Source organism: Pipistrellus hanaki (assembly GCF_964339955.1).
Source record: "Pipistrellus hanaki genome assembly, chromosome: 7".
Lineage (NCBI taxonomy): Eukaryota > Metazoa > Chordata > Mammalia > Chiroptera > Vespertilionidae > Pipistrellus > Pipistrellus hanaki.
This window is the reverse complement of record NC_140509.1, coordinates 77,643,882-77,670,519: the sequence shown is the minus strand read 5'-3', so window position 1 is coordinate 77,670,519 and position 26,638 is coordinate 77,643,882. Positions and strand designations below refer to the sequence as shown.

Here is a 26,638-nt window from a genome sequence, read left to right as displayed (position 1 = left end):
GCATTTCTTTATATAATGAGCTTCTGATATTCAGTGCCAATGCACATTTTTTTTTTTTTGAGAAGTACATGTTTGTGAATTTGTCTAATTGATGTATTGGTGTTACTGCTTCCCCCAGTACTATTATTTTTATACTTTAGAAAATTATACAAGTAATGCAAACTCATCCTTTGAATGAAACAATGTAAAAGGAATTGAGAAAAGCTAATATTGTATTCCTACCCCCTTATACTTTATCCACTTGCCAATTCTAGTTAAACAATTCTATTCACCCAGGTGCATACAAAAACACATGGATATACACTGAGGGGCCAGATTATTATCATAATAATCTGGCCACTTAGTGTATATACTATATAATAAAAGGCTAATATGCAAATTGTCCCCGTGACCAGGAGTTCAATGAACAGGCAGGCTGGCCAACTGCCCATGTCCCCTCCCCCCAGCCAGGCTGGCCAGACCCCATCCATGCACAAATTCATGCACTGGACCTCTGATACACACACACACACACACACACACACACACACACACACACACTGAGTGGCCATATTATTATACATCCAGAGATCATAATAATCTGGCCACTCAGTGTATATATTTAATATTTGCTCTTTTCAGTGAAATGGGATTGTATTATATACATTACTTTGCAAGGTGCCTGTCTCAATTAGTAGCTAATTACCGACACTAGGATAATCATTTTTAACAGCTATATTATATTATTATATAAAATGGATAATCAGATTATATCAAACCAATCCTCTACTGATAGATCTGTTCTCATTTTTAAATATAACAATCAATCCACGTTAACCATCCATAGTCACAGTAATGCTGTCAGCAAGATATATTTATACATTAAGAAAACTTGCCTTTTAGCCATTATGTGCTTTGCAATTTCCCCCCAAAATTTATGCATGCAGAGAATTTTCAGGTGTGATGATGGGCGAGTCCCTTAAACTCTCTAAGGCTGCAATCTCTTGATCTTTAAAACAAAGTAACACCTGCAAAACCCACCTTGTAGGAGGTTAGCATGATCAAACGGGATGACACACATGAAAGTGCTTTGAAACTACAAAGAGTTTAGTCCAGAAAAGTATTTTTATCTTTTGCATTAGCAACTGACATTTAGCTAACCAAAAGAAATCTGTTTTCAGGTTTTTTTCCTTCCATTTTAGAGATGTCTATTCAAAAATAAATTCACCAAATGTTCACTTGGAGATAGAAATGATAACATAAGCAATAATGAAATAAAGTAAGGCATTCCCAAGATTTTGAAATTGTTAGTGTTAGCTAACTTTCTTAAAGCAAGTTAATTGCTGTACAACTACCAAATATATAGCACGGTAAGAGATCTTTCCTGTCTTTCAAGTTTTCCAGAAAAATTAAGTTAAAAAATATTTCCAGTTGTAAGACAGAGCTGTAGTGACTGATGACATATATGTGAACTACTCAGGTAAAGTACAATAATCCTGCCCCATGATCCCTCACCATCACACCGCAAAGGTGAGAAATCTGGGTCTGTTTTGGACAGGTGCAGGGTGGCTAAATAATCAATTGTAAGTCCTTAATGAAGTATCACTTAAAAATCCATTTGCTTCTGAATATCCATATGCACAGAAAATTAGTTAAGATTATTCTCTTAAAACATCTTCTGCTAGAGGAGTACTGTTTTTTAAAATCTATTTTCAGAACGATTCCAAATCTTTCTTAGGCCCGAACTTGCTCATTATGCCAACTACTTTACCATAGACAATATGTAATGTTTGTAAAGGACATTATGATTTCTAGAGCTGCTGATACAATCAACTAAACCAATGGGTTAAACCAACTGACAGTGTTTTAATTATAAAGGGTAACTATTTGATAACTCAGGAGTTTATATTACCTGGCCAGTCTGAAGAGACTATGGTCTAAAATAATTTTTGAAATTAACCTACCTTTTAAGTCTAATTAAAATTAACTTCATATAATGTCTTGTTTGTAAGGTAAATGGTTTAAATTTCATTCTTGTTAGAGTTACCTGCAACTAAATGAGGGAGTGTAACCATTGTCAAAATTAATAGTCCTTCATAGACTTATTGGTAATCCACACTTTAAAAATAGCCAATGGTTGCCTCCTTTAAATGAAGGCATGACAGGTAGGAGGCTCTTCAAGTAATTCCGTTATTCTTCACCACCACCATGTAGGTAGTATTTTCTTACTATTTGCCAAAGGAAACTGTGGCTCAGCAAAGTGAAGTCTTGCCCATGATCTTCAGCAAGGTGGCAGGGACTGCACAGAGTTCCGACAGTGAGTGCTCCACTCTCACGAACACTGACAACGATGAATACATATCCCTCCGTTCTACATGAATAGTAGCTGACTAAACACCGTTAGGAGCACATCTTATTTCATTTCTAAAATATTCAGACACACTTAAAAAACCTCATTAATAAAAATTTCAATGACACAAAGTAAAGCAGAAGTTCAATAAATTATATCTCAATAAAGTCATTTTTTAAAAGATGGGAGGAAATAAACATGAAACATATTCTAAAATACCTTCTGTTTTCTATAAGTGGAATATAAATATTTTCTATGTATTCTTATTACTGAAAGGAAAGCATAATGATTAAAGTCAATAAACTAAAGCTCCTACTCATTCCACTTTTGCTTACGCAACCATATTCCAAAGTGACTCTTGTTATAATGTAAGCATAATATGTGCACACGTTTATAAAAAAGGAACACATCAGGAATCATTTTTTACTTTGTAAAAACCAATAAAATAATTTTTTAGCCAAATAAAACTCATAATAAATTTAGAGTTAGTGCCTTGAAGGGAAGTGAGTAATCCTATAGAATTAATGACAACTGGCACTGACAATTGTTACAACGATTCTGCAGGGATGTTTGGCAAAATGTATCAAAAGTATGAATAATATTCACGCTCACTAATATAATAATTCAATTTCTGAAAACTTCCCCTAAAGAAACAATTATAATTTTATCTTCAAGTGCAAGTAATTATATTTTATATCCTCAAGTATAAACACACAGAGTACCTTTTATACCAGTTGAAAAACCGAGAAGAGTTTGGGTATCTCACAAGGGAAAGGATAAAAATGGTTGCCTGTTTAGAATATCTAATAGCAGACAGCCATTAAAGATCATGTAAGAAAAGTTTAATAACACAAAAAAGTCTTTATAACACCTCTTCTTTCCACTGATTTTTTAGAGAGTGGAAGGGAGGAAAGGGACACAGATATGAGAGAGACATATGTATATCGGTGGCCTTTCGCACATGCCCCGACCGGGGCTGGGGATGGAGCCTGCAACAGGTGTGTACCTTTGACCCTTCAGTACACGAGCTAATGCTCTAACTGGCTAGACTAGGGCATAATACATTTTTTTTTAAATGTAGAGATTGCTGGCTTCCAGTAATGGTAAAGGGAACCAGTTGGCAAATAGTCCAGTAAGTAACAATTATAAAATCTGTAGTGTGTGTGTGTGTGTAGATTTTTAAAACCCAATAGACTGTTATTTAAAAAGCACTGGAAAGTGACCAAAAGCAAGCACAAACTAAGTGCTAACCACTGACAGGGAGCAACTGCAGTGAGTTAGAATTTGAGTTAGTGACACCCCCACCCCCACCTCACCTATTTCACAAAACTGTAGTCTTACTTTCCCCAAGAGTTGAAGGTTGGCAGAACAGCTGAAAATCTAGGGTTGTGGGAAAATTCTAAAAATGAGTGAGCCATGTAAGGGGCGGGACCAAGTATCTGAGTGTAATCCCTGTCCCCCATTCCAGGGCACCACTTGGTAAGACATCAGTGGATGCCAGGAAGACAGCTGACAAAAACCAGAGGAACATTTTTCTCTCTGCGAGACAGCACGGCACTAGAGGAGATCTGTGAGCTTACTGCTTTGTCTGACTCAGGGACGCCTGGATCCATGACTGACTCAGAAGACAGAAGCTAAAGCCTTACTGATGTCATGTGCCAGACAACAGAGCCTGGTGATGGCCTTTGCCCAGATCCCGCCTGGATGCCACAGTGCACAGGTATATGAAAGGCCCCCAGGAGGTCAGGTTAAAAACAACCACAGCTGGACACTGAAAACTGAACAGAAGTCTCAGCTGCAGTGCACTGCAGAGGACACAGCGTTTATGGTTCGAGTCCAAGAGAGTTAGGTACTTGCTACACAACCACAAAATAATTCTCAGGTGCATGGTACACATTGAGAGTTCCAAAACATATTGGTGATCCAGGAAATCAGGCAGAAGCTCCACCATCTCTTCTGACTTAGCCTATGAGGTCACACAGTGTCACCTCTGCCATACTCTGTTGGTTGACCAGTTGCTAAGGCTGGTCTAAGTTCAAGGGGTGAGAACATAGACCTTCATCTCTCAATAGGAGCAAGGGCATGCTTTCCTGTGTCCAGAAACTCTTCCTCTCATTTTCCATCCTCCTGACTCTTCTCCCCTGTGTGTCCTGGGCCCTCCTGAGTGCCCTGAAAACATTGTTAGGCAAGGTGCTCCAGGGTAGGAATGAAGGCAGTCACAGGGGCAGTGCCAGTGTTCATTTGTTGGTTGCTTCCTGCTTTATATGTGACATATGAGCAAACGTTTTTAATGAAACTTTAAAAATATACATATAGCCCTGGCTGGTTTGGCTCAGTGGATAGAGCGTCGGCCTGTAGACTGAAGCGTCCGGGTTCAATTCCAGTCAAGGGCATGTACCTTGGTTGCGGGCACATCCCCAGTAGGGGGTGTACAAGAGGCAGCTGGTCGATGCTTCTCTCTCATCAATGTTTCTAGCTCTCTCTCCCTCTCCCTTCCTCTCTGTAAAAAAATCAATAAAATATATTAAAAAATAAAACATATATATACATATACATATACTTGGAACTCCTATGTAAACTACAGAGAATTGTAATGTATAAGGCATTAATATATTAGCTTGATTGGTGCCTATAGCTTGTACATTCATAATTCCTTTTGCTTTCCATCCCCTACCCTTTATAGACTTTTCCTTTAGAATCAACATAATAATAAATAAATTTTGTAGCATGTTTTTAGTTTGAAAAGAGACCTAGACGTTATTGTCTTTAGAAAAACTTTAAAAGCAAATTTATTATTTTTATAGATTATTCTACAGAGTTTATATATACTCACTCTATACATCCTATAAATTCCAGTTTTTGAAACTTCTTTTCTAAATTTAAATATGAAATCACCATTCTCTTGGTCCTAGGCCCCAGAAATACAGATTAGCCAATTTTATCATTGAAACCCTTTGAATTTAGTTAAAATTTTGCATTCCGACATCAAATATGTTGTTCATTTTAAATCATCATTCTTCCAGCACAGACTGACACCCTTGCTCATATTTTTGGCTTACCAAATCAATATTAAAAATTAATGTCTTCAAGCACGTTCTGACCTACTGCATATTAAAGCCAATAACTCATCTAAGAAAAGCTCTTGATCTAATTAAAAACCTTTGCAGGCATACTTCCTCACTTGGCCCACTTTAAAGTGGAAAAACTTAATTCTTAAAAGAAGAATGTGCCATGAGACTATTTAGTGTTGTAATATTTAAATCTGGTTAAAACTAATTTAGAACTTCCACTGAAACCAATTTAAGAAATATTCTCAGGAGTAATCTAAAAGGATCAAAGTCCACATAATATAATGAGACAATATGCCCATTATGAACCGCTAAACGATAAGACACTTGCCTGGGCTTGATAAGGTAAGTGACACTTAGACACGTATTGTTTGTGGCAGTAGCCTTTGAAGCCAAATGCAAGATTCTTAATTAGAGTGCAGGAAGGAACTATCAAAGCTGCTATTTCTAAATTTTTTTTTAATCTAAAAGTAAGAAAAAGCGCTTTATTAAATTAAATATTCAGATAGACCCCGTTCCCTCCCTTGGTGCACATGTGAAAGGTTTAAATAAAAGATACCCAGAGGTTCTTGTAGAGATTACAACACAATGAGGGGAGGTTGGCAGCGGGACTCCCACTGCTCCACAGCTGTCAGAGATTTTTGATGCACAGTCACCCCTCGATATCTGTGGGGGACTGGTTCCAGGACCCCCTCTCAGACATCAAAATCCAGGGATGTTCAAGTCCTTTATATAAAACTAGAGGCCCGATGCATGAAAATTCATGCACTGGACTGGGAGGGGGAGGAGAGGAAGGAGGGGCTCATCAGCCTGTCCTGCTCCCTCTCACAGTCCAGGAGCCCTCAGGGGCAGGAGGCATCCCGGCGATCAGGGGAAGGCAATGCCCCATCACACCTCTGCTTCTGCCACTATCAGCAGTGAAAGCCTCGGCCAGCCCTGGTTACCTGCACCTCGGGCCAGCCCTGCATGGCTGGGCAGCTGCCATCTGAGGTTGGCCTGGTCTCTCCCAACTGCTCTCCCCTGCAGGCCTGGTCAGTACCCTCTTGCAGGCCTGGTCACCCCTAATTGCCCTCCCCCGTGGGCCTGGTCCCCTCTAACTGCCCTCCCCTGCTGGCCATCTTGCGGCAGCCATCTTGTGTCCACATGGGGGCGGCCATCTTGTGTGTTGGAGTGATGGCCAGTTTACATATTATCTCTTTATTAGATAGGACTGGAGGTCCAAGGCACAAATTCGTGCAAGAGTAGGCCTGCCTTCCCTGGGCTGCTGGCACCAGCTTCCCTCTGGCACCCAGGACCTGGGCTTCCCTCCGGCCCCTCGCAGGCATCAGGGACCCACGCTTCCCTCGCAGCCCTGGCTTCGTCCAGAAGAACGTCTCATCTGATTAGCATATTATGCTTTTATTATTATAGATTTCAATTTTACTTTTGAGTGTTTTAAAATGAATATGACATTAGGACAGTGGTAAATGTACATGTAATTTGTGAATAAGAATACATAGTTTGGAGTAAACATTTAAAAATATTTTACTGATAAGACAGCAAAAACGTTTAAAAACCAATGGCTTATTTTTATGTTCCTGATACAATTGTGGGAGCAAATTCCACCATACAACTAGCTATAGTAATTGCAGGTAAATAAATGGCTAGAAGTGCTATATTTATACAGTGTTGAATTAATTTTTTCCTGTTAAATTCAAGAACCACAAATTTTAAATACCTCATCATTAATGAAATTGCCACAATTTTAGTCCTTATTTTAGGGTATTCCAATCATTTACAAATAACCCTTCTTTCGCTGGGTGGTTTCATTGTGTTCATCCCTTTGTTGTCCCAGATGATGCCAATTACAATTACTATGAGGACTCTATGGTACTTCCCCTGTTTGAGGAAGACTGTGTATTACAAACTGAACACATGGGAGGCTTGCTAGAATTACAGATGTGTATACACATCACACACAGACACACACACACACACACACACACACACACACGCACTTTACTTGAAAGTCTATTCTTCCTTGTTACGGTCTAACTTAAACATAGATTGCATGGATGCCTACCATGATTTCAGGATCTTTAACTCACACAGTGATCTACTCTTCTAGATATAAAAGAACCCAATTTCTCAAATTTCTAGGTTTTTGTCATGAACATTATTTCTATAAAATTGATACTATTAATCCCATTTAAAAATGAAAAAGACACAAGTTTAAAAAAAAATGAGGATGTGTGGTCACATTATTTTTAATCGTTATATTCAGTAACACACAGGATCTTACACACAGATGTATTCTGAGAACTATATATATTGTATTTGTCACAGTGGATGCAGGATGGACATTCCTGTTCTTTTGGCTGCCATTTTCTTAAACACTTGCAATCAGCAAAGTTATAGGAATTGGCACTGCCGGATATTAAAACAAAACGGCCAATTTGTAATTCTCAATTCATTTGTTTTCCAAGGTCTATTTGCAGAGTGCCAAGTAGGTATAAAAGGGCACCGTGCCGAGAGCTCTCCGGGGCAGGGATAGTGGCACAGACACTGCATAGCTCTTGGACCATCAACCCAAGGGCCCCAGCGCCGAGAAGCACAGATGAGAAAATGCAAGAAGGAGCAGTCGTTCTGGCCAGGACATCTATTGTAGAAGATCTCATCAAATCTTATGGTTTATGGGCTAAGCAAGTAGATCCACTGACTTCTGAAATAAATGTAAAGCACATTTAAAAAGAAAGAGCCCAGCCAGCATGGCTCAGTGGTTAAGCATCGGCCTATGCACCAGTAGGTTGTGGTTCAATTCCAGGTCAGGGCACATGCCTGTGTTGTGGGTTTGATCCCACAGTGTGGGGCATGCAGGAGATAGCCGATCAATGATTTTCTCTCATCATTGATGTTTCTATCTCTTTCTCCCTTTCCCTTTCTTTCTGAAATCAACGAAAATATATTAAACGCACACACACACAGAAATCCAAGCTATTTGCACAATGTGCTCACATTGATCGCTATAGCAATGAGTGATATCCATCTTAAAATGATGTAACTTTTATTGCACTTCAAGGGGATCAGACAGATTTATGCTTAAGTTTTGGAAAACTGCTCACTGATAAAGCCATTATAGTAATTGCACCGGGTCTGTTTATTAATTTGTCACAATTAAGTCAATAACAGCTTTACTAATGTCCTATTACTTGATTAGTTTTGAAAGTGATTATCTTAAGAACTCGACTTAATTGGAAGCCTCTCGATTTACAAGGTACATTAAACTCTCAGTAGCATCTTAAGATTATTCAACATATGCAGGTCAATTACCAGTAATCACTGTTTTGTATAAATGTTCCATAAAAAAACTATAGCATGACGTGACAAAGGAGGGAAGCAAGATCTAATTAATAATGCTAAACTCCAACTGCCAGGCCTAGGATAAGAGGGCAACTTGGGCGTTCAGACTGCCTTCCTGAAACTGGGTCTGCGACTAAGAGTCAAGTAAGGAAAAGCTAGCGACTGTCCCCTTTTCGGAGAAAGATCATTTGTCAAGACGGCTAAATCACCAAACGGCACTGCCTGTACCCATGCCCAGCTGCACATTAATTTCCAGATTAATAATTACAATGAATTCTGAGGACTGCTCCATCAGTTTTCTTTTTCCAGTTAATGAAAGAGACGGCAATCCATCCTTGTTCATCCTGTTTTTTTCAAAGACAGATCAACAACAGCGGGGACTGGAAAGCAGGAATCATGGAGTGGTTAACACCTCCATTGAGACTGTGAAGCATTTAAAAATTATTGGCCGCAGTCTAAATATTTCATGCTGACCTTCCAATTCCCACTCAAAGATTCAATGCAGTTGCTTTAATATTTACAATGAGTGACAATGATACGGGCTGAGAAAGTGACTTGGTGAGAAAGTGAAAGCTGATTTTCAAACACCTAAACACCTATTCAAACAATGTCATAAATCTTTAAACTAACTTTATTAATAAGATATTTTAAAGGTTTGCCCCATGCTATCACCCCGGGCCTGGTCTTGAGAATAATCACAGGACACTGATTGCTGTTTCATTAAAAACGGAGGGTAGCAAGCTCCTTGGACAGGTTGCTCGGCTGCTGACCTGCAAAGACGTTGTATGAATTATGTGCTGTGACTTGTACCTGATCTAAATTCCGTACACAGAACACATTTCACACCACCGAGGCTGATTTGCCACCTATTGTGTGAGTAACGTGAGCCAAGCTGAATCTGAAAAACGCTGGTTCTGTGCATTTGAAAACCGGGAGATGAAAGCCGCTTTGAGTTTGCTGCATCCCAATGACTGTAATTGTCCTTAAGCAGAATTTCCCTGGTGAGTCCACTGCTTCAGGCATCAGTAATGGCTTCATGTGGGGGAAGTAAAGGCCGCAGCTACAAATCCGGTCCCATGGGGTTTTGTACCAAGGCCCTCTAAGCACCAAAAAGTGAAGAGTGAGAAAGGCCCCTTAACAGATTTCCACAAGCCCCCTTTTTAAGGAATGCAAATAATCCTTTCCAGGTAGATTGTCTCTAAATTGGCGACAGATCACCTTTGATGAATGTCTGCACTAGGGTTACTCATATGCTGCAATTTAGCCTTAAAATGCAGGACGTTATGGAAGTATAAAACAAAAACTTTATTTCCCCCCAATATCTAATATACCATTGAGTAAAATATTTACTCCATTCACACTTCAGTTTTCTGTCAGTGCCCCACCAGCAGCGGAAGTGGTCGGTGGCAGATGTTGGAATTCCTGAAGAAGGAGGGAATGGAGAAAAGACCCGGGGCTTAAAGAGAGCCTGGAAGCCCCATTTACCTGGCAGTTCCTCCCATTAGGACCGGATGAGTGGGAAGAAAGGGGACAGTCCAGGCACCCTCAGGCCCTTCAGATTCCCCTGCCTCCCAATGCGTGACTGAGAAACAACAAAGCATCCTTTGCTCAGAATTGTCTGTCCCTTAAGTCTCAATAGAGGAGGCTGTGCACAGCAAGTTCCATTTAAACTAAGTGCTGCCATCCTTCTTGCCCACTTGCCATTATAAATAAATGCCTTTGATTTGGTCAAGTGACTGCACGCCTGGCACAGACAGAGCCGTCTGCAGCCGGGTGGGCGGATGAAAAGCTCAGGAAGAAGCCGCAGTACCGTCCTCCGGTGGGAGGACAATGCTGCCTCCTGTCTTTGCCCGGGAATGCCCTCAGGTACGGGGCCAGGTCACCCGGTGCTCATCATAAAATCACTTTGCCTGAAGCCACCAGAAAGGCTTTATGAAAGAGGCTCTCCTTGTTCACAGTTACCCCCAAGTCCTTAATTAAAAATGCCATTTTTTCCTCCCACTATATTACAATGGCACAGTTTGCTTTCTAGTCCTACTGGATAAAATGATAATAATAATAATAATAAATGATGATTATGATGGTGATACAAGGGGAAAACAAGACATTATAAACTCTTTTTGGGTAATCAGTGGCTGGAATGAGCTACCTTCCATAAGAAGCAACATACTGCTTAGATTGAAGTGAAAATGTTGGGGTAACGAATAAATTAGTGACAGAAACAACAACCCTCACCCTTTCCATGGATGTTGGAGCTGGCTGCCTCACTGAGCAGCTGGTTTGAGAATCTGAACAGCTCCAATGGCCGGCTCAGTCATTTCTTGTGTTAGGATAGTTCTCAAAGTGAGGTCCTGGGACCCTCAGCAGCAGCCTCTCCATCAACTAGGATCTGATTGGAAATGCAAATTATGGAGCCTGGCCCCAAACCCTATGAATCCAAAACTCTGAGGGTGGGCAATCTGGGTTTTCACAAGCCCTCCGGACAATTCTCATACACTCTCAAGTTTGAGAACCACTGTTCTATTAAAGCTGGGCATTATCAAACCAATTTTCTAGTAATTCTATATTTCACTAAGTTCACAATCAGTGGGCAGGGAAAAGTTCCCAAAGTTAATGGAGAGGAGAAATGAAACTATCCTCAGGATAGAAATGCCAGACATAAAGCAGTGATTCTCAACCCCAGCTGAATATTGGAATGCCCGAGGAGGCTTATAAAATGTCAGGAACTAACTCAAAACCAACAGAAACAGATTGGGGGGAGGGAGGCAGCAATGATATATATGCTTTTTAATGCCCTAGTGATTCTAAAGCACTGGGAAGGTGGAGCATCACTGACCGACAGTGAGTAACCACAGCAGCCAGACCCTTGGTAGGAGTAGCTCAGTCTAGGAATGAGGAAACAGAATGTGAAGGCTTATAGCAGTGGTTCCCAGTGGGGGGAGGTGGGGGTTACACACCCCAGAGGGGGGCAATTTGATTTTTAAGGAGGGGGGGCAATTTGAGAATGAGTTATCAACAGTGAATTTTTTTTTGCTTTTCTTATGGTTCTAGGGGCCTCATATACAATATATAAATATATGTTGTGACATATTTATGCATTTCGGTTCTGTATTATATGTTTCAAAACTTTGTTATTTTCCATATCACTTATTATTATTATTATTTTAAAACAATTTCTTAGTGATATCTTCCTCAGTACTCAAACTGTCCTTTCATTCTTTTATTTTTCTTTCATGGATGCCATGTTCTTTGGAAGCTTGTTTAGACCAAGTTACTGGCCTTTTAGGCTTCCTCCACCTGAACAGGAGTTCGCTTTTTGAGTAATAAGAATTCTATGTCACAGGGGATATCAGGATTTTAGAGGTGCTTAGGCCGGGCATTGCCACAGAAGGTTGGGAACCACTCACTGGTTTTCACAGGGATGCATGCACTTTTCCAGACTGTTTGTACCATGTTAATTAATAGCTGGCATGCAGGACTTGGAAAAAAAAATTACATTTTATTGCCTTATACTCATCTTAAATCTTATGGATTTAAACAGTTCTTACTTCGAGAGGAGATAATTCAATAACAAATATAATTCTGGAGAGGAAATTGTTTTGACGCTATAGATAAATCCCAAAATAACTTAAAACAAGAAATGTTTGAGCATGGAGTCACAGCTATCCCCCATGGACTACATGGAGACATTCTCTCCATCTTTCCAGCTATTTCTGCCAACATTCCCTTCCGTTCTGGCCCGAGAAAATGGGACTTGAGCTTGAGAATGAATTAGGAGCACTGAGTGGCTTAAAAGCTGAAGACTACCCTAAAAAGGCATCAGAACCAAGTTTAAGTTTTAGCTAGGTTATTTTATCATAGACCATATTTCATAATAACACTTTAGAACAAGACGAGGAACTAACAATGACAATTTACATTTACTTCATGGCATTTGTAATGATTAATCTTCTAGATATTCACTCATTAGATTTCCACTAAAGTCTTATGAGGTCATCAGGACAGGTACTATTATTATCGTTATTTTAGTTTTACCTATGAGAAGACAAACTCAGTTATGTGAATTATCCAAGGCTAAGAGCTAAATTGGCAATATTAATGCATGGCAGCTTTAACAAGGGTAATAATATTCTAATGTCTAATATTAATAACTGTGCTTATCAGAATTAAAACCTAAAGTGTGGTTATTACTGTTTCCAGAAGAGTTTAAATGGCCAAATTAATTAAAAGTAGATAAAAGAGGGTAACCCAATATGATAAAATATCCTATCAGAAAAATAAAACCGGCTATCTTAAAATTCTTGGTTAGCCTGTAACTTCTTTTTACCTTTTCTAGAGTTTGTAGAACTTTGAATTTAACAGACCCGAAGCACATGTAATAAAATATAAAACTGTAAGACGTGGCTCTGATTTCCTGCTCAGGGTATATCACTGCTACAGAACACTTCTTAGGGCACCTAAGGGCTATTTTACCTCTTAGAATATTAGCAAGTCATTAAAAAAACTTCAATCTGCTAATACTCAGGAAATTTGCTTCTTGATATTTTTTACATTATTCTTATGATGTAAGAATATGAAATCAGCTACTTTAAAAAATGGTTGGCAAATTTAATGATGCAAAAATTTATATTTCAGCTGTCAAGTAAAAACACAAGAAGATATGTTAAAAAAAAAAAAACTTTAAAAAATATTTAACCTAATCAGATGGTCTTTCAGAGTTTGTGTCTATTTAATACTTAAGCATTTTACAACACTAAAGTACTAAGAAACCCAATAAAGGGGCTAGTGTCTTTTGTCACAATATATATAGCACACGCTTCACCAGGGATAATCTTTCACTATTAGGAAGCATTAAGTTATGTACTATTCTTAATTAAGGCCCCATTTCAGTTAAAGTAAAGCAATTTGCGATTTAATTATTATGATACAAACTGCAATGTAATTAATGACAGAGTATGCATTTGCATTGGATAATGAGAGTAGTCAGCGAATAAAACTTCACACAGCAGGAAATAAACACAGGTGACAGAGGTGTGCCGCATTCATCACCTTGCTGACTAATGAGAGCCGGAATGCAGATCAGTCATCCCCCAGACATTCCTTGCTACGTGCAATCAGCGCACATGCTGCCGACAGTCCTGCTAACCTAATATAACCACCGGGAAAGTGTCAGTTCAGAGCAACCCACAAAGACAAACAAGTGATAAAATGGTACATAGCTCAAAACGAACTCATTTATCAAGAGACAGAATAATTATTAGCAATGCCCAGAAGGTGTGCCTGTGATAGAAATGAATAATGGGGACAGTACCTACATTATGTGAAATTAAGCACACATTTTAGAAAACTCAAAATATAATAAGTTTACTCTACTTGGGCTTGAATTATGTGTGTGTGTGTATACATATATATATATACACGTATATGTGTGTGTACATAACTATTGTACACACACACACACACACACACACACACACACACACACACATATATATATATATATATATATATATATATATATATATATATATATATATATATATGAAAATGGTGAAATACTTTATTTTACAAACTCCAGAAGTGATTTTTCTTCTTTAGGTTGGAAGAAAAAATGAACATGGCCTCTTGCTAATCGTAACAAGATCAGACATCAAATTTCGACGTTTACACATTAGAGAAATTGAGTTCTACCCAAATCTAATCTGTTCAGAGGCAGTGGTTTCCGTTTAGCAGAGGTGTTATGTAAGTTGTGCATTGTCATTCTACTGCTGTGCTGGTGAAGCTAGCACGTTCGGCCAGTCAGGTGCTGCATATGCCACCGTGGTGTTTGCTCTGTTCGTTCCATCAGTTACCACCTGCTATTAAATCACCATTCCGCCTAATTTACAACTTAATCCATAGCTCCTGAATTTGTTACAGATGTAGCAGAAGAGATCATTATAAAATACCTTTTTTTTTCTGAACAGATTTTGGGACAGAGTTCCTAATGTAGAATATGAGTAAATTATTTAGGTTCTCTGCTATTCTCAGTTTGCACAAGTACTGAAATCCAATTTGGCTTATTGGTGTTTTGGCTTCAAATTGCACAAACATCCCCAATTCAAAATACTGCTTGTTTCAAATTCAATCCAGTGAGATCGTATTATCTCTCCTTGGCCCAGACTATCTTTACATTTGTCAGTTACTGGAGTGAATGTATAATATAGCATATAAAATATATATGTATATTGTGCTTAAAGAATCATGCTGTAAATACCCAGAGGGGGAGACCATGTCTGTTTTCTTTTTTAATAAAGCGAGGCGAAGAGGGCAATCTACCCAGGACCTGGGCATAAAACCTGCATCAGAGCAGGGTTTCAAATACATGCTTATTTACTCACTTTTTTTTTTTTAAATCAAGAAAAGGTAAAGAAACCTATTATCTTTAAGCAATAACCTGAATACTCGAGAGATGCGAATAGATAATACCAATAGGTTCACATGTTTGTGAACAGACAGTCACTGGCAAAGAGCAACATCCATAACTATTTTCGGAATTGAGAGGGAAGAGCCAAATTCTATGATAGATGGCATACTCTGTGCCTCCTTGTCCTAATTATTGCCAAGAGTTTCAAAGCCAGTCAACAGTGAATGCACAGCTATTCTCAACAGCATCCTCAAGCACTTTTTCCCCTCTTGGGCATCCTTCTACAGACACTCCCTTATTCTGGGAGAGTAATTAAGAAAATGTGCTTGTGCCAGACATATTTTTCTTCTCTCTCTCTCTCTCTCTCTCTCTCTCTCTCTCTCTCTCTCTCTTTTTTTTTTTTTTTTTTTAGCCTTCTACTGGTGATAGCCTTCAAAAATCTAGCAAAGAAGCTCCATGGCAGCTGTCCCTTATCCCCTGGCCCAAACTGTAGACATACACAGATTCGGATAAAACAGCATATATGTCTAGGTTGACATCAAGAGTGTATCCCACAATGTAATTATTGCAGGTTAATATGAAATGTTTTCTTCCAAATCAGCTTCACAGCTGGAGGAGAAGGGGACTCCATGAGTGGATTTGGTTGGGCAAAGGGATCGGAGGACTTAAATGAAATGATATTACTAACAATTCTGCCAAGGCTTAATGTGTAAATTTGGGCAAGTCACTGCTATTTAGTAAATGGAATTGAGAGTGGATAAAATATATAATAAAAGATTCATACAGGATGCCAGGAAGAAATTAAAAGTTTGCTGTCAAACAGTCACCTGATTTCCTCTAGTTTCACTTGAAAACATTAGATAACACATAAATGGAATGGCAAATTATTTTTTTCCACATCCAATTTTTCTATAATCTTTGAATTTAAATAATAACATCCATATAAAACACTGCAAATGCAAAGTAAGGTGTTAAGAAAAACCTGAATGCCCCATTTAATGAATTTTCAAGAAGCACAGATAGGAAAGATCGTAGTAGATTCAGTATTTAATAGTTTCTGGAAGTGTTCCTTTATGCACCAAAAAAAATAACTCCACTGTACACTGAGGACAGATTTCCTAAGGAAAAATCCTCTTGCTGTTAGAAATAAACACTAAGTAAAGTTAAGTATGCTTTAAAATAATCCAATTTCTTATGCTTATTTCAAGAGAGACTAGAAGTAATTAAATGATATCAGCACCTTACAACAATTGACTGCCTTTTTGCAAAGATGTAGGCCCACGTGTCTCTCTATTAGCTTTAGAACCCTTATCTAATTTCATTACCTTTCAGGAAGCAACAACTTTAGTTCTGTGAAATCCTAGGGTAGAGGGTTGGTGTGATCAGTCACTGCAGTCTTTTTAACCTGGGGTCCTTGGGACAAAAGTGGGCTCCTATGGCACAGTTTTGCTTTTGGAAACTGTAAACATATGTGTACTCAGCAATATGCAATATGAGAGGACCATGTTTCATCAGAATTTCAAAGTGGCTGTGAACCTGAACATTTTCACAAAAAACAACTAACGTAGCCTAACTTCCAGTTTAAAAATAAGCCTGGAGCGTGGAAATGATTGCTCTGAGGACATACCAACAGCACCTATAACATACCTAGAACCAGGTCTCTTGATAACCAATTAGCTCAGTGTACTGTTCTGCCCCTATCATTTTTCTCAGAGCTACTAGGTAGGGGGAAATGTGTTAAATGTGCATAGTGTTTTTATAACCAGATCTTATTTCAGGGAATACAGTAGTTTCTAGGTCGGAATACTGTCTATAAATCCAAAGGCTGAAGATGTGGAAGGTAATATAGATGGTCTATATGAATTTAAAAAAACTCTAATAAATGCCATGTTGCCTCTAAGCCAAGCTCATTGCCATGGCCTTGAGACCCGTGGCAGCATATGCTTTGGTCTTCAAGATCACAGAGAAAGCCGTAGGCCCCTTAAAGGGGAACACAGTTTCTGATATATCACATATACTAGAGAACTACCTCTGTCATTAACATGGGCCAGCTGTGTGGTCTCTTCCCCCCTCACTGCCTCAGCATCACTGCCCCTGGACCCCCACTCCCCCGATGATTACAGACATAATTATTTCAAGGCATACATTTATAACACACAAATGAAAATACTGCATGACATTTAACTGATGATTTTTCATAATTAATTTTAGGAAAAAATGTCATAAAGTAAATAATGAAGAAGAAATCTCTATTAATCCTGCCAAGCCACCCTGTACAGTTTCTTGGCATTTATAAAACAAGAAAGCTGTTTAATTAATGCCTATATATCATGTGCACATAAACATCGAAGTACATAGTCTAGTTCTACCATTTATATATGGCATTATGTTAGGCAAATGACTTAATCTGTCTGTGACTCGAGTTCCTTGTTATTAAAATGGAGATAACATCAGTGCTGACATTACTGGATTGTTGTGAGCATTGAATGTGGTAGTATGTACAAAATGTGTATGACAAAGCTTCATATCTAATAATTTTATAAACAGTTCTCATCATTATCATTACCAAGAGGCACATATGCAGTTAATTACTTATGGGGAAGAAGGAGTTAAGGAGAAAGCTTATGATAAAATTGTTTATTAGTGAAATGCTCAAGGTATCATGAAAATTCAAGTTATTCCCTGGGGAGAATACCAGACAGTCTTCAGCCCGGGTTTGTCTTGGGACCACACTCTCATGGATTTGTCACACCAGTGTTCTCCACCCAAACGGGATTCGAGGGTTGGGTTGATCTGGGTCAGTGGAGCAGTTCCCCTCCCTCCTGTACCTGTGGGTGGGGCAGCCTCAGGTGCTCCCAGTCTCGCTAAATGGGAGATCTGATTAGTCCAAGTGTCCTGCCTCTGAAACATTTTCATGACAATTTTAAAGATAATGGAATCTATGGAGACAGTTTTTCGGATGCAATGTCACCATGAGAATGAAAACCACAAATCATGTCTGGCTTGGATGACTCTGTTGGGGTCATGCTATCCCATGACAAGGACCCATGTAAGGCCGCGGAACACTGAAAATTAGTAACTTCCAACACAAGGACAGATGCCGAGACTCCCAATGGTGGAAGAGGCTGACATCATACAAGTAATTATCCATCCAGTGTCTAATTCAACTTAAAATATGTTGTCAAAAAATGAAGAGTTTTACCTTTTTATATTCAGCAATGCCCAAGGTATTCCAGAGGGAGTATTAAACGCAGGTAGCAATTTTACCCCAAGTTCCACTGCTTTCTCTCGAAATATCTGAAAAGTTAAACAGTCAAGTAAGCTACGGTTGTAAGCAAAACAAAATGTACTATATTGCTATTTCCAGTACTTTTCTACTTTGAAATTTTCTATACATGAAAAAAATTAAAATTTTCTCAAATTAAAAGAATTCTCAAATAAATATAATTATATAGGAAAGCAAGAATGGTCCAAGGGCCATGGTGCTGAAGGGCATTTATTCCAATTTTGGTTGCACATTAGAATCACATGGGAGCTTTAAATAATACAGATGTCTGGGTTGCACTCCTGAGTTTCTAAATTCTATGGTTTGGGGCTTTCAGATCGGAATAGTTTAGGTGATGTCAGGTTATTCCAGGGTGCAAGCCAGGGGGAGAACCAGTGTTATTGGTGGATAAGTCTTGGGCTAAAAATCAGGATATCTGGTCCTTTCTCTCATCACTTATTTATGATGTCACAGTGAAAGAAGACCAGGGGAATGTAGGTAGTAAAGTGCTGGGGTCTTTCTGCATCTACTAAGGTTCAAGGGATCTGGAGAAGGGGCTGGGCATAAATGAATGAAGAGACTAGAGAAGAAATAGGAATTTGGGAGGCATTTTGAGGGGCCAGATGACTACTTAGTCCTAGTGACTAACCTCTTCAAATCTCCAGACCCCTGGCTTTTTTATTTCCACATTTTGCTCTACAGCAAAGCAGATATACATATCAAAGGTAAGGTTTGGTGAACAATAAAGTATTATTAGGTTGGGGGAACTGCCCTCAGGGAATAACATGCAAATTTTCAGCCTTGCTGAAAGAGTCCATTCAACCTTTTGAGGACTTCTCGAATTTATTATGACCTGCTGGATTTAGCCTCCAGCAGTAAAGATTAAAGGGGACCAAATATATGGTGATGGAAGATGATTTGACCTTAAGTGGTGGGAACACAATGCAATATACAGATGATGTATCATTGAAATGTACACTTGAAACCTATGTGATCTTATTAATCAATGTGACTCCAATAAAATGAATAAAAATAAAAATAAAAATAACACCCACAAAAAAAGTTGTAAAAAGACATATTATTATTATAAGTAATCGATATGACCTCTTAGCCCTTGAATATTTTAACTTCCTCTAATGATAACTGTAAGTGATTTGAAAGGTACAAGTTAAATTAGGTACAGATTCTACCCAGGATTTAGTAAAGAAGATAACAGATGCAAAATACATATCTAGGACACAGATAAACGGGAGCTGGAGATAATATTGTCTAGGAGTTCAGGGGAGTTCTGAAGGCGGAGTGGTGGAGGGGCACTCCTGTGAAGGTTGTATGCAGCACATACGAGGGGCTAACAATGCTAGAGCCTGGGGTGAGGCTGGGAAGTGGAGGCATCGGCCTAAAGGCAGGCGGAGGTGAGTGGGGACCTGCAGGAGAAATGGAACAGGCCAGTAGAGGGGCATGCTGCTAAGTAAGGTCAGGCACACACAGACAGCGTTGGCCTAAACTATGGAAGGTCACACATGAAAGGCTAGGAATTTTATTCTATGAAAATGGAAAAATATTGACAGTTTTTGAGCAGCCAGTTCACTGGAGAAAACCATGCGTTAGGGAGGTTAATTGGCTGACATCCATTCGTAGCTCTGGTCCAAAGACAAGCACAGAGTTAATTTACTCGTTGGAGGGAGGACGGCTCCAGCTGCGGCAGCAAGCAGGTGCCTGACCCCTGTTCCTTGTCACATGGTGTGCCTGAGCGTGGGAGGCTGGGAACTAGACATCTCCTTTTGCCTCTTCTTCAAACAAGGGAGATGCGAGAAAGGCTGGGGGAGCCCTGAAAAGCAAAGGCTTCTCCCAGCCAATGGGAAGGCATTGTGAAAGCACTATCAGAGCAGTCAGTATGGCCCTGCAGGCATGGCTCAGTGGTTGAGCATCGGCCTATGAACCAGGAGGTCACGGTGAGACACTTGGCCAGGGTGCGTGATTTGCAGGCTCAGTCCCCAGCCGGGGGGGCATGCAGGAGGCAGCCAATCAGTGATTCTCTCTCATCATTGATGTTTCTCTCTCTCCCTGTCCCTGACTCTCTGAAATCAATAAAAATATACATATTTAAGTAAATAACAATAAATCAGTCAGTGTGGCTTCTCCAGAGGATGGGTTCCAGTCCACAGCGCCTACTCCCAAGACCTGAGTCTCCCCACACAGAAACCTGGGCAGGTGAGCTCCCACACTGAAGACTACCCCGTAAAACCAATGTTGGCGCTATTTCTGAGACCCTACTCTTCTGGAATCCCACTCTCATTTAGTAAAGGAAATTGAGAAAGTAGTGTGTTTAATGTAAAACACTGATTGACAAGTAATTTAGATAAACGAATATTCCTGGAATCCAGGCATTTGTAGTATACAGAAATAGCTAAAAATAAATAAATAAAATAGAGGTACCCCCCCCCCCCCCCAATTATTATAACTCTTTAAAGTGGACAATTTCCTGTTCTAACAACTAACAGTGCATGGAAAGAGAAGAGAGAGGGAAAAAAAAGACTAATAGGTATATTCTTCCTCATTTCTCTGCCTTACCCTAGAGCAGTGGGTGGCAAACTGGGGTTCTCGAGTTTGCTGCTCTGTTGACTGAGTTTGCGGACCACTGCCCTAGAGAATTCCAAGTTCTCTTCTGTATGGGATTATCCAATTACTGCTCAGCCATCTCTTGACTTTCTAATTTCAACCCAATTTCTTAAAACTGTAAATTAACTTTTTCAATAAATTTATAAGAGATAAAAGTCAAACTATATAGTTAAAATACCATTGTTAATAGTATAATCTTATGGCATGTGAGTTACGGGTTCAAGCTTTAAAAACCTTCTTCAAATTGGGTAATCTTGGACAAATTGTTTAATCTCCCTGTACTTAAATTTCCTCATTTTGAAATGGGAATAACAATAGCATTTACTATTTTAAAGGCTATGGAAAGAAATGAACACATTATTGCATTTAAAGATCTTAGAATACATAGCAACTACTCTAAAAGGTTAGTCGTAGTTTTCATAGTGATGATAATAATGGTATTTCCCATAGAATTTTCCTTATTTAACTGCTTGAAATTCTTTCTGGTCTGGGCCTTTACCCAACTGCTGTTTTGGTACCTTCTACTCAAGTTCTGTGTGTGTGTGCTCCTTCCCCCAATTCACACACTCTTAATCATAAGCATTCATTCTCCAGAACTAAGTACTCAGTTCTTATCACCTGTTTGAATTCCTAAATTCAACTTCCCATTTTAGCTTTAGTTCTATTTGTGTGCTCACATCATAGTTTGGGTGTCTTGTCTCCTGACATGTCCAAACTTAACATGTCCAAAATGAAATCCATCATTTACTGTCCCAGGCAAACTTCCCTAGTTCCATCACTGACATTGACTCTGAGTCCCTGGGGCTTAAAAGCACGGGCATTTTGATTTTAGATTTATTGCTCTTCAGTCCCTGAAATGTCTTACATATAGCTCATTCCCTTTCCATGACATGAGCATAATCCATATTTTCATCACTGGGTACAATGAAATGGCATGATGAAAAAGAAGGTCCTCTAAGTAAGTCTACCATTTCCTCTTTTTATGTTCTTGTTCAAGAAACCATACTGATTCCCTCTGTTGTCTAAAATATCAGGTCAAGACTGGTCTACTGACCTTTCAATGACCTCTATCAATCTATTATCTTCGGTTCTCTCAAAGACCAGTCTGACTCTAGCTTGAGTCTCATGGTCTGAAGCACTCACTCAAGTTCAGTCAATTCTATTATTTGTTTTTTAATGTTCCCCAGCTTTATCTTTATTGAGATATAATTGACATATAACATTGTGTACAACATGATTTGATATATATAGCAATGATTACCACAATAAGGTTATTTAACACCTCTATCTTTGTTTCTATTGGTGATACCACCTTTAGTATATTTATTTACATAATTCTTTCATCCTGAAACATCCTTTTCTGTCTCCTTCTGGCCCATACAATTTTACCCATTATTCAAGGCCAGGGCCAAGATCTTTTCCTTCTGTGAACACCTACATTGGTATCACACAATACAGCATTTGACTCTAGAAAGCAAGATATCATCCTTCCTTCTTCTATCCCCAAGTAAGTTTCTTTCTAAAAGAGAGGAAAAACCCGTCTATTCCTTCCTTGTTTCCTATTATAGTAGTAGATATTCACCTCAGATTAGGTCATTTGGTTTTTAAATGGATTGCTATCACAGTATTTCTGTGAGTAGCATGGGGGAAGATATTTATATTCTCAGTTAATAGGAAGCAATGGCACTTCTTGTCTCAAGGTTTTTGTCTTTACTGGTTCCTCTGGCTGCAATGCTCTTTCTCTCCACTTTCCTGTTTCATTCTTAACTTCAGTGACCCCTTTAAATACTCATTTTTAAGAGAGGTCTTTTTCAATAACTCCCCATAAAGTTGGCCATTCTCATTTATTGTTTGTCATAACATCTTTTAAATTTTCATTTCACATGGAAGTCTCCAAAGCATGGACTTTGCCTTATTGGGTGGTGGTGGTGTATGTATACAGCATCAAACAAAGTAACTGGTGCTCAATAATAAATGTTCATTTAATAAATAGACATATATTATAATGAGAAAACATTGATATTCCAGAGTTTGCAAATCACGCCATCCCATTCCACTGGTTTCTACTATCTGCAAGTAATTCTGTCAAGTATTCCAGAGTCTTGAGCACAATTACAAAAGAGTTTTGGATTCTAACATTAAGCTATTGATGCTTTCAATGAAATCATATGTGAGCCAGAATCAGTTCCAATTCTTCATGTTTGATTTACCTTCTCCAAAGATATGAAGAGAGGTTACTTGGAGGAGGAATCTAGATCCTCACAGAGAACATCTTTCTAGCTAACATGGCCAGAAGGTAATAAAATTCCAAACTAGCTTATCAAGTTAATATTATTAAAAGAATAAAGGAGAACTGTCACAAATCATTCTAAAGGGCAGTTGCATTTTTAACTAGCACATCCTGGAGAATGCGCTGGAAAGCAAATGATCACAAGAAGTACACTAAATGGTACTTCAGCACTCCCTCAAATGGGCAGGCACAGTGGACAGAGCGCTGAGCCCCAGCCACATGTGAGTGCTAGGACTGGCTCGACCTGGAAGCCTGCATCAGTAACTTAACTTTTCTGGTTCTCAGTTTCCCCAGTAAAATGGGCTCATAATCTCTACTTTTGATTTAACACTTAAAAAACCCCCAGTATTCAGAAGTCATAAAGCTAGTACTGAAATGAGACTGGCAAACGAGCAAAATTATGCTCCTGTTTTATGTGCTAACTTGCCCCCGGATTCTTTGTCAGTCTCGAGTTCCAGGGTTTGTTGGTACTTATATTTGGCGAAGAGGACTTTACAAAGTTAAAAGAACAAGATGAAAAATGACAGTAAATAAAATGCAACCCATGTTAACAATAGATGTTTCCTATTTTTTTTTTAAATGGCCGTTAAAATTAAATAGGGTATTTGCCCAATTCACCAATCAATTTGAGATGGGCAGACATCTTATGATTCAACAAGAATCTTCAGAAAAATTCTGCTTAAGAGAGATTCTGATTTCACTCACAGTAAAAATAAAAACTAATGTATGCTGAAAGGGTGGTAAAATATTATGAAACAGCTTATAAAATAATCTTTAAAGCATGCAACTCACAAATAGGTTTAGATAAAAACATTTATGGTCTAAAGTTAAGAATTTCAAAATAACTACACCCAAACGGTATCTTTTCAATTACACTTAAGTAAGATCATCACTGTCTTTGATCAATGTTTAAAAAACTTTAGGTTTTAGAGTCTGTCAAAGAAAAACATTTATCTTTTTACTTCACCCTTACAAATAGGATTAGACAAGGCTGTAAAACAAGATGCATGGCTTTCCTTGCTCTACCGGTTTGCAGATCCCTGAAGAACTGTACAATATATTTACATGCCAGAGCAAAGAGTTAGGAAAGAAGAAGTGAAGAAGAACAGGCAGTGCTGGAAAGAACCAGTTTCAGTTCAGGCATGCTTAGGTTTAAATGCACAATCAATATCAAAACCCGTCTTCAAATGCCCTTGCTGAAAACTTCACTTTTAAAAGATCAAGCTCTGATTTTCCCCATTAATAAAAGCAGATTTTACCTATTACTCATTTTGCTACAAAAAGCTCTCAGTGCAAGATGCCAGAGAAATGATAAATATCCGGCTGAACAATAACAGAAATAACCCATATATTGTTAGCTGAGCCGATCAACACACATAATAATATGAACCAAATTTAATCCTTCAACCAACTGATTGAGCTACTCTGGCTTTTCGGTTTAGAGTGGAACCTCTAAAGGTTAAATACTCAAGTAAAGACATATAAAATAATTAATACAGCAGGAATTTACAGCTTGAAGAGACAGCCAAGGTCAACTATTCCCTGAGTCTTGGTTTATCATTGAGGAAACTAAGGTTCAGAGAGGCCCTCTTCTAGTTCAGTGCGTTCACAGGCCAGTGGTCGGCCAGCTCATTAGTCAACAGAGCCAAATGTCAACATTATGATTGAAATTTCTTTTGAGACCCAATTTTTTAAAACTTAAACTTCTTCTAACACCACTTCTTCAAAATAGACTCACCCAGGCCGTGGTATTTTGTGGAAGAGCCACACTCAAGGGGCCAAAGAGCCGCATGTGGCTTTCGAGCCGCAGTTTGCCGACCACTGTCATAGGGGATGGTACAGCCAAGTGAGTGCTGGGTCCACACCACCTCAAATACCTGCAACTCCTCTGATGCAGAGGGACACCCCCTGTGAGTCCCTGGTATGGGTGTGTGTGCACATCTTCACTTTGCTGCCTGTTTTTAATCTTTGCATTTTCTCTCTCATTAATTAAAATCCCAACTGAAATTTTTAAAATTAAAATACCTATTTGTTTTATTTCTCAAGTTGCATTCTGAACTTCATTTTCTTCAAGTTTATAGGTTTTAATTAGAGGAACACTTTTGTCAATTGTTTTGTTTTTCTTCCCTGTGATTCAGTACAATTCAGCCTTTAGCTTTTAGGCAATTAGATGAAGAGAGTGTCCTTCACTTTCCTGAAAAATTAAAGCACTAAGATTGCCTAAACTTGTTTATTCAAAACATAAACGATATGCATGCTAATCTGCGAGTAATCTTGAGTCAAAACTTAAGAAACAAAATATATATATAAAGAGAAAAGAAGAAACAACATAATTGTACCTTCGACTTGAGTTTCTAATGTATGAAAGCACAAAGCTTAAAAGCAAGAACACTTCTTATACTTTATAAATCTGAATGCAGAAGGCACTAGTGAAAAGGCATTTTATTTATTTATTTATTTATTAAAAAATATTTTATTGATTTTGTACAGAGAGGAAGGGAGAGAGATACAGAGTTAGAAACATCGATGAGAGAGAGTCATCGATCAGCTGCCTCTTGCACACCCCCTACTGGGGATATGCCCGCAACCAAGGTACATGCCCTTGACCAGAATCGAACCTGGGACCTTTCAGTCCCCAAGCTGACGCTCTATCCATTGAGCCAAACCGGTTTCGGCTATTTATTTATTTTTAAAATATATTTTTATTGACTTCAGAGAGGGAGGGAGAGGGAGAGAGAGAATAGAAAATATCAGTGATGAGAGAGAATCATTGATTGGCTGCTTCCTGCATGCTCCCCTACTAGAGATTGAGCCCACAACCAGACATATGCCCTTGACCAGAATCAAACCCAGGACCCTTCAGGCCACAGGCCAATGCTTTGTTCACTGAGCCAAACCGGCTAGGGCGTGAATAGGTATTTCAGACTTAACTATCTTTATAAAAGACTAGAGGTCCAGCATGCGATTGAAATCATGCGAGGAGGCGCCCTGTAGGGGGCCGAGACCCATGCCTGCCTCTCAGCATCCCCCGGACCCCCTCGCTGTGTCCGCTCCCGGCTGCCTGAGCCGCTGCGCTGGTTTAGGCAGGCCCCCCTGTCTCTGTCTCCATCTCCACTCCGGGTCTCACCTATGGGCGCAGCCTCCTCCTGTCTGGTCATGACCCGTTATGGAGTCCTGGCCTAATTTGCATATTACCTCTTTATACGTATAGACATTTATTTTCATAAAAAATTAATAGCAACTTAATTTTTTTTAAAGTTTGCTTTTATGCTATCCCCACTCACAACGAATAAATGTTGATAAATGAACACTGATATTTTCC

At 39.0% G+C, this 26,638-nt stretch overlaps 1 protein-coding gene across 1 annotated transcript in view; it reads right to left on the bottom strand.

Moving 5' to 3' along the window:
* The window catches only part of MAN1A1 (mannosidase alpha class 1A member 1), a 143,636-nt gene that overhangs the window by 37,707 nt on the left and 79,291 nt on the right, over positions 1 to 26,638 (bottom strand). The window contains exon 6 of the mRNA XM_084889940.1: positions 18,345 to 18,439. Coding sequence (XP_084746066.1) covers positions 18,345 to 18,439 — 95 coding nt within the window. The remainder of the gene's footprint in view (positions 1 to 18,344; positions 18,440 to 26,638) is intronic.